General features: G+C 43.5%; 1 protein-coding gene across 4 annotated transcripts in view; it reads left to right on the top strand.

The window, feature by feature from the left end:
- The first annotated feature begins 127 nt into the window (after window positions 1-127).
- FBH1 (F-box DNA helicase 1) overlaps window positions 128-9,259 on the top strand; it is a 46,783-nt gene continuing 37,651 nt past the window's right edge. For 2 of the 4 annotated variants that reach the window (XM_087420859.1, XM_087420860.1), the window contains exon 1: window positions 128-173. In XM_087420859.1, coding sequence (XP_087276985.1) covers window position 173 — 1 coding nt within the window. In that variant the 5' untranslated portion in view covers window positions 128-172. Of the gene's footprint in view, window positions 174-206; window positions 444-9,259 lie in introns of those variants that run through there. The other 2 variants (XM_004425389.3, XM_087420861.1) reach the window with 2 other exon arrangements.

Below are 9,259 nucleotides of genomic sequence, written 5' to 3'. Positions count from 1 at the left end.
TCTTCCCGGGCTGCGGCGGGGGCGGAGCTGGCGGAGCAAGTCCGCGGCCTGCTCGGGCTCGCGGTGCCCTGGGGACGCCGGGACTGTGAGGCCGGGCGGCGGCGGCGGAGGCGGAGGCGGAGGCGGAGGCGGAGGCGGAGGCGGCGGCGGGAGCCCCAGTCTGGAGCGCCATAGTGCGTGAGGCCGCGGACGTGGCAGGGAGCGTGGGCGGTGCCCTGCGGTGTGGACGCTTCACCTCTCGGGGTCCTTAGCCAGGGTCCGGCCTCCTGGGCGCGGAGCGGATCCGCGGAGGTGCGGGGCCCGGGCCGAGCACGGGTGTGCAGAGTCTCCGGCGAGCTGCAGGGCGCGGCGGGGCGCCCCCACATTGCGGCCCAGGAAGGGGGAGCTCGTCGTCCCTCGGTGGCTGTGGGAGTCACGGGGGACGTGGCCTCGGCTGCTGGGAGGCCAGTATTTCCTCTTCTACGGGGGTGTTTTGACCTTGGGCGAGTCATTTTATTGTGTCCTTTTGCCTGTCGTTTGTCGTCTCCCTCCCCCTTACCTGAATATTAAGATGATGTGGGAAGGCCTTGAGCTTGTGGAGGGTAGGTTGAGATCTGAGCAGGCAGTATGGGGGTGATGGGAGAGATTAGGGTAGGTGTTGAGTTCTTCCCCCCCCCCCCCCCCATTTTATAGGTACTAGTCATTTAAACCTCTTGGTGTTTTCAGTCCCCTGAAATGGGAGTTGCTGCTCTTTGCCGGGCCTGAAAACAATTATGCTTTACATTTTTGGGTTGCACTCTATAGCGTACAAACCATTTTACATTAATTATCTAATCCGCAAACAACCCTCTAAGGCATCCTTACAGGTGGCAAAGCTGAGGTCCAAAGAAGTTAGTGGTTTTCCCTCGGAAGTGTAGGTAATAAAGTCCTCTGGAAGAAAGGATGGTAGCCATCTAGTGAGTCTGCTAGTGCCTGGCGCTGTGCTCAAATAAATTAAGGGAGATAAAATGAAAAAAGACCTCTGGTAAGAGTCCAAGACCGTTTTACTAATGAGCAGATTGAATTTGGTTAACTTACGGAATAATATGGATAGTCATTGGAGACAGAACCAAGGGCCGAAATCAGCTTTGCCAAAGTTACTGTTCCAGTGTATGTTGCCACTGCAAAAAAAAAAAAAAAAGGAAGACGGAAAGGTGCTTTGAAATGCATCAAGTTTTAGAACATGTCAATCATTGTTCTTACTGCAGCTATTGGTGGTGTGCAAATGGAAGTTGAGGCATCTGATAGCTTCACACTTCTTGCTGCTAATGCCCCCTCCTCCCCTCACCTAATTACAAATGACCCCACCTTCTCTTGCCTTATGCGTGCACTTTCCCTGTCTTTAAAAACAAAATTGGGACACATGGGTGCACAGTAGGACAATATTTTAAATCCAGATGATTGGTTACTTAATTACAAATGCAATTCTGCATCTCCCCGCCTTTTTTTTTTTTTTTTTTTTTGTGAGGAAGATCAGCCCTGAGCTAACATCCATGCCAATCCTTCTCTTTTTGCTGAGGAAGACTGGCTAACATCTGTTGCCAGTCCTCCTCCTTTTTTTTCCGTTTTTCTCCCCACAGCCCCAGTAGATAGCTATATGTCATAGTCGCACATCCTTCTAGTTGCTGTATGTTGGATGCCGCCTCAGCATGGCTGGACAAGCGGTGCGTCCGTGCGCGCCCAGCATCCAAACCCAAGCCATCAGTAGCGGAGTGCGCGTGCTTAACTGCTAAGCCACAGGGCCGGCGCCTCCCCGTTTTCTTTAGGAACTTATTTTGGTCTGTATCCCCCTTGAGATAGCTAGATGATAATGTATGTGAGTCTGTATACAGCTCCTGGACTTTTCTGGAGCAAAAGCTTGGTGCAGAGGGAGGGATCTTTACAGTAAGCTAAGGGTTGGAGCTATTCTGGGATCTTGGTGATTTCTCAGTTGGGTTGCCCATTTCTTTTGTGCAGCCTTTTGGAATTTGTGGTCTGCCCTTTAGTGTCTTATTTCACATGTAGTCATCAGTGGCATTGTGGTTTGCTACTTGGCTGTCTTCTTTCCTTTCTGATACGTTGTATTTCATGGTTCTGTAGCATTCAGCTATGATCATCAGTGTCATGATTATTTGACGTGTGTGAACACCAAACTGTTGGTATTGGACTTAGAACACTAATTTCAGGTTTGTTGCCATCTTCTTTTCTCTGCTGTCATATCCCTCCCTCCTTCCTAGGCTGATTTTATTTGAAGACTGAATTTGGATTCTGTCTTTGCCCTTCTGACTGTGAAATCACCTACTTCTAGAAATTTATCTATTACCAAAGCATCTCAAATCCTCTGCCTTCAACTGTCACTCAGATGTCTTTTGAGGACCAGTCTCATATTTCAAAGTTCTTCCTGGAGCTTAACCTGGCATATTCCACAGATAACTTTAAAACAAAACAAAAACAACTATTTTCAAAACTGGAAACTTTCATCCTACCCTCGCTCCAGGAAACAGTGATTAAAACAAAAGCACTGTTTCTCCTTTACTCGTTAACATGATTAATGACATTATCACTAAATTCTAGCTAGAAATGTCAGTGATCTTTGTTCTTTCTCTTTCATCTTTGTCTTCCAGTCTTGTCGAAAAAGACACTATTGATTCTCGGTTTCATTTCTCTCTATTTCTGCTGCTGCTGCTCTCAGGCCTTTACCAACTCTTGCCTTGGTTAGTAAAGTGACTTTCTGCCTTGTTTTCCTGACAGTCTCTACCCAACCTCTAGAGTTACTGTTCTAAAATGTGAATTTGATTGTGCAAAGACCCTACTTATAAGCTAGGTGATTCCTGAATTGCGTAGATAAAATCCAATTTCCTTAGCATTATATTTAAGGACCTTTATAGGCTGTGCCTCCACATTCCTTTTCCAGCTTGTCCCCTATCCATGAACCCAGAATCCATGGGGTTCTGATGAAACCCAGCTTTTCTGCCACACCAGTGCTGTGCTATTTCCTGTATTTTTGCACATGTTTATCTTGCCTTTTTGAATCCTATTCATCTTCCCAGGCTGAGCTCTTCATAAAGCCTTTTCAACTTTCCTAACACTGTTCACTTTTGTTTACTACCATTGCATTTCATGCATGCATTTGTGTAGCACTGCCTTACGTATGGTAATTTGTTTTGGTAGCTGCCATATGGACAGCCTAATCATTTTTGTATCCTCAGTGTTTAAAATAGCATTTGACATCGGAGATACCAAGAAAGGAAGCCCTCGTGGTGTTTATAATGAATCTGGGACATTGTAGATACTTAAAAGTAGCTGTGGAATGAACTGACAGTAGAAAAAAGCTTTTCAAATGTAAAAATATATTCTAGTCTATAAATAATGATCACTTTCTTGTTTTTCTTTCTTTCGCACTTCCTTCTTTTCCTTGTGAGAAACGTGTGTAGAGAAAAGCTCTTTCTGTCCTTGTTTGCTTTGATAAGGGAATGCTGTCTCCGAGGGAGGGGCAAATGAGTGCAGGGTGTGGGGGGACCCAAGGAAGATTGAGCCTGCGAGCCTAGACCTTTTGGGTTTGTAGAGAAGCAGGATGTGGTCCTGGGAGGGCCTGGCTCTGCATCAAGAGTGTGTGCTCGGGAAGGAGCTGGCGCTGGAGTGTTTTCTTTCCGTTTGTTTCCTTTAGAGCTAACGGGGACAAAATGTTTTGAAGTTTTTTCATTTTGTGTCTGCAGTATTTAGTGTTATTTTCCTTATAGTTATGTTTTCTAAATACTTGTTATTAATTCTCTGGTTATGACATTCCATAATGATAAAAAAAAGTCACAGGGGAATTACACCTGAGGTTTTGAGAAGCTGCTTTAAATCTTTCTGGATATGGAAGGGAGAATTTTACAGTAGAAGGAACACTGGACTTGCGGAGTCAGAAGATCTGAGTTCCATCACCTATAAGCTATGTTGTGACTTCAAGCAAGTGTTCTCTGAGACCCGGTTTAATCGTGGCACAGTCGTAGGCTTGTGCAAGGATCTAATGAGAATATGAGAAAGAACTTCAAAAGATGCGAAGCTCTTAGGAGCTATAAGCTAGTGTAGGGTTTCAAAGCCAAGGGAGACAACCTAAACTTCTTTAAAGGGAAGCGCTGTTGTTGTGCATTTGTTCATTTAATCGACAGTTACGGAGCAATGCGTGTGGGATGCTGAGGCTGAGTGAGTTCCTCACTTCTCCCACCAGACTATATAGAGCTTTCGGTCCAGGGGTGGGAGACATGTTAATACACAGTTACACAAACAGTTAGTATACTACAGTAATAATAATTTGTGTATGACACATTAAATGCATAATTATACAAATAATTGTTACAAGTATCTCAAAGACGTGCAGAGTGGTTTTATTACCGCCAAGTGCTTCCTGGCTTGAATGCATACTTTCTCCAGTGCTGCAGTTGGGGAATGACACCATTAACCATGTTTATTTATTTATTTATTTTTTTAAAGATTTTATTTATTTATTTTTTCCCCCAAAGCCCCGGTAGATAGTCGTATGTCATAGCTGCACATCCTTCTAGTTGCTGTATGTGGGACTCAGCCTCAGGATGGACGGAGAAGTGGTGCCTCGGTGCGCGCCCGGGATCTGAACCCGGGCCGCCAGCATCGGAGCGCGCGCACTTAATCACCAAGCCACGGGGCCGGCCCTTTTAACCATGTTTAAATTGGGCTCTTTGGTCTCACAGTTGCAGTTTGACCTGTGAAGTTCCTGAAACCTTGTGATAATGGGCTCCATTGCCGTGCACCTCTGTGCTTTCCACAGGAAACACAAGAGGGAAATTGTCCCCTTGTCGATCTTCACAGAGCCCCTCGGAGACAAGTGAGAGGCTGTGGGGAACTAGTGGGATGAGGTTGGGTGACTCAGTAAGTTATCCAGATTAGCAGAACTGCCCTCTGTGGTTCTCATTATGAGCAGTCTCTCCAGTCAGGTACCTTGTACTAGAGAGTTACCTTGATTTTTTTTTTTTAAAAAAGTAGTTATTTAATAATAATCTTTCCCTCCAGGACTTGAAGACACGATTATCATCTTCATCTTGTCCATTTAGGTCTGTAACCTGTAAGTTGTAGAGAACTTTTTGGTATAAATTCTGATTAGTAAAGGTGGGGGAAGAAAGGAAATTATTTGATATCAAATTATTAAAGTTATTTGAATAATTATATATCAAATTATTATATATCAAATTATTTGGTATCAATTTCCAACGGTCAGGGGAAGCTTGGCTGCAGTAGCAAATAGATCCAAATGTGTAATGACCTCACCATCAAAGTTCATTTCTCCATCCCGTAACAATCCGAGGTGGTTCCAGGTTGTTAGAGTGTGTGTGTGTGTGTGTGTAAGTATTGTGGGGGAGGAGAGCACTCTTTAAAGCAGTAACCCAAGAACCCAAGCTGCTGGAGACTCTTCCTTTTTAAACACGTGGCTTCTAAGGATGGCCTGGGGAATCCCCTTCCCTGTTATTTGTAAGGGCGGGGCGGTGGAGGAACAAGCAGGAGAGGTTTTTCTGGGCCATACCTGGAAGAGGCACACATTCCTTTTATTCACATCCTCTTGGCTGGAGTTCATCAAGGAGACATCTGACTGCAAGCAAGACAGAGATGTAGACTAGCTATGTGCTGAGGAAGAAGAACAAGTTTTTGCCACAAAACCCAAAGCACTCCGGTTCGCTTTCTGTGACTTGTTTAAATTGTTTTGCAATAAAGAAGATTAAAAATTGAAGCCAGGCAGATTAAAACAGAATTGAGGAATCACGGTCACATACTTCTTAGTCAATAGGTATTCAGGTATCTGTTACTTGCAAAGTGTTGTGCCAAATGCTTTGAGGAATAACGTGGTGAGACATGTTCCCTGTCTTTTAGGGGCTGTAGTCTGGTGGAGGTTTAGTAAGAACTGTGTGGTTCAAGAGAGACTGATAAGAGTCTAGTCTCTGTCCGTGGACCTCATGGGGAGTGGGGGTGGGCCAGAATTGGGGCTAGGGTGGACAGATCCTCATGGTGAAGAGATCCTGTGATGGATAAACGGCAAAACTCCAGGTCATCAACACTTTGAAGTCAGACAGCAAAGACCGGGATCCTGAGGTGCCAGGGGTCTGCTGAACTGGGGACTATAGGAAGGGGGACCACGGGAGTGGGGGATCAGAGAGATGTCACGCTATAAGAAAGCCGTCACAGAAAACACAGCATGGGTGTGGGCAAAATTCTGTTTGAAAAAATGGTTTTCATACATTCTCAGTTTTTTCCTGTCCTAACACCTGAGGGATATGACACATTTCTATTAGTCACCGTGGTAGTCTCCGAGAGGCATGCAAATACCCACTTCGGTACGCAGGAGATTCAGTTGAGCATCTTATATAATTTGGAAAGCCCATGAGTGATTCTGATCTTTCCCCATCCATTTACCGGCGCGTTCCTTGCGGAGCACCCTTGAACTTTGCTCCTTAAAGAATCACGAGAAACTTCTAACAATGAATGCCCTTTAAGAGAGGTGCGACTCACATTTGCTGTTTAGGCATTTGCTGTTTAGATGGGGGAGGAATACATTGAGGTTTGGGTGACTCAGAGAAGGAAGCGGTAACATTTGAGCATCTTTATTTTGATGAAGTTATATTTGAACTGCTGGTTAAAAAGCATATTAATAATAAGAATAGAAACGTGGTTAGAATTTTACCATGGTGTTTTTTTTTAGTTCTGCAAGAACTTTAATGCTATTAAAATAAAACGTATGCACCTTTTAGGAGACACTCAGAATGGTGTGGTTGATGTGTAATTCTAGCATTTCAGCTGATAGGTTTTGTCAGCCTCAATGTGGGTGTCAGAGTACTTTCGTCTCTATTGTCTCATTTGAACGTCATACCATTCTGTGAATTCAGTGTGGCATTTTATTATAATTCCCATTTTTAATGATAAGCGAATCACCTACGAAGTGGAGGAGGTCTTCTGGCTCCAAATCTGAATACACCAGCTGGCCTTTTAGTTAATTGGCTTGTTAACTCCAGAGGTAGGTGCAGGCTCCTGTCTCCCAGTTCAGTGAATCACAGCATTTCATCTCTCAGAGACCTGAGAGGCAGATAAAATACAGTCTAGTTTTTCTGACCTCTAGCTAAAGCCAGAAAAGTAATTTTTGATGTGTAGATACAATAAAAGTGTTAGCTCTGCCTTCCAGGCCAGCAGTCATGGCTCAGGTGACGCCAGTCCAGATCGACAATATAGGCAGCTGTGTGAGTACCCAGAAGCCAGATAGCTCAGTCCAGGTGCCCCTCCTTCAGGCTGTTAACCTTCACTCCTTCCATGATGGCTTCATGCCAGAATATGCTGGAATATACTAGAACAAGAGCAGAACACTTGTTCCCATTACCTTTCTTTTGCTTCTGTGCCTTTGTTAGCTTTCTGCAAACATTTATTCTTCTCAACAAGCCTTTAAGATCCAGATGTATTTTACAGAATAAATACATCAATAAAAGTCTACCCCTGTCCATATTACCTACTTTTCCAAAACAGTTCCTTTTGGGTATTTTTGATGTTCTCTTGTCTGTCTGGTGTGGTACCTTTAGGGAGGTCCCCCTGTGTGGTCTGGCCTTGCTAGGTTCCACATGAAAGCAGTTTTGCAGCAAACTCCTGTGATCTAGGGCTTAGGTTCCTCCTCCTCCCAACCTTACCAATCTTACTTTGCTCTCTTCTCATCCTCCTTCACTCTTGCAGTATCTGTGGAACATGTACTCTGGGCCTGGCACGATGCCACATGCAGAGGGTACAGCAGTTCCTTACCTTCTTGGAGCACACTGCTTTTGACTCTTAGGCATGGGGCTAAGACACTACTACCTGGTTGATGGTCATTATCCGTGCCTCCGTGGTTTTATTGTGACATCACCATTATAGTTGGTTGGCTGGGGAAGGCTGGGATAAAGCCATTCTTGCGTACTTTTTACAGAAAAAGTTCCAAGATGCATTGTGTATGTATGAGTACCTCTTCTACAAAATCTGCTGTCAGCCTCTGTCTTGTATAACTTTCCAAAAGCTGAATTTAGGGATATATTGTAGATCTGGGTGGGCATCTAACCCCTTGATTGACTCTAGTGTTCTAATTGGTCATATGTCTCTATTGATTATTAGAAGTCTTAGCATTACCTGATTCATCCCAGTAAGCCAGACAGGCCTGCGCTGGCATCAAGGTCCTGGATTATATGAGTCTGAGCGGTTTGATATTGTTAATCTTATTTCTTTGTGATTTCATCCGTGAAAGCTTTTCCTCTCCAGGCCAGTTTGGCAATAGACCTTCACCTTCTTTAAATAAGATATTCTCTGTTTATTGGTAACTTTTCTCAGCTACCTCCGGTTGTAATTCTAGACATTGTATTTGCCAGCTCTGAAACAGTTGGGAACATTTGAAGAGAGAGAAAAGCAGATATCGGTCACATATCCGGGATCCGCAGGGTTGGCAGGTTTATTGGTTGGAATTCTGTAGCTGCTCCTGTAGTTGAGCCGAGTGTGTTTGGAGCACCTGAATTAGGGGCCAGGATTTGTCAGTATTCTGGAAGGCCCGTTGTAGCTTTACCTTATCTTTTTTGCCAGCCTGACCAGAGGTCTCTGTTCAGACAAATAGTAATTAGGTTGTTGACTTTGTAATATGAAGGGTTTTGAGCAGAAGAGGTGAAATTTTGTGTCTTATTTTTAAAAAGAGAATAATCAGACTTGAAGCTTATTTTTTTAATGTAGAAAAATTTCAAATTTTTTTTTAATATAGAAAAACTGCACATTCATTTTTGGCCTCTGTAGGTATGAGTAAGACTATGGGTTTTTAGTGTAGAAGAATATGTTCAACAAAAACAACAAAAATCAAATTTATGAAGCCATTACAGTGAAGGGGATATTTTCTGTTCATAATAAATAAGACGTATTACCTGTTATTTAAGTTATTTCTAGTAATACAAAATTGGCTGTAATTGGACTGCTGATGCACTTCATGTCTTGCCATTAGTAATTCGCATCTTTATAATTTGAAGGTTATTTAAATATTTTATGCAAATCAGTCATATCTAAACTTTGTTAAATAGAATAAGCAGATGGGTATAGATAGGGTTTTATAGTTTAACAAATATTTTTGGTTATATTTTCTCATGTAATCATGTAATCTGAGTAATTTTCTCATGTAATCTGAGCCTTAGAGAAGCTGAGTGACTGGGGGTCCTCCAGCTCTTGTGTGGCCAGCTGAGGGCTTACACCCAGTTTTTCCCTTCAGGTC

The sequence above is a fragment of the Ceratotherium simum genome, chromosome 32, assembly GCF_057802395.1.
Source record: "Ceratotherium simum simum isolate JZ-2026a chromosome 32, ASM5780239v1, whole genome shotgun sequence".
NCBI lineage: Eukaryota > Metazoa > Chordata > Mammalia > Perissodactyla > Rhinocerotidae > Ceratotherium > Ceratotherium simum.
Note: the sequence above shows the minus strand (reverse complement) of the source record. Positions and strands in the feature narration are given on the sequence as shown.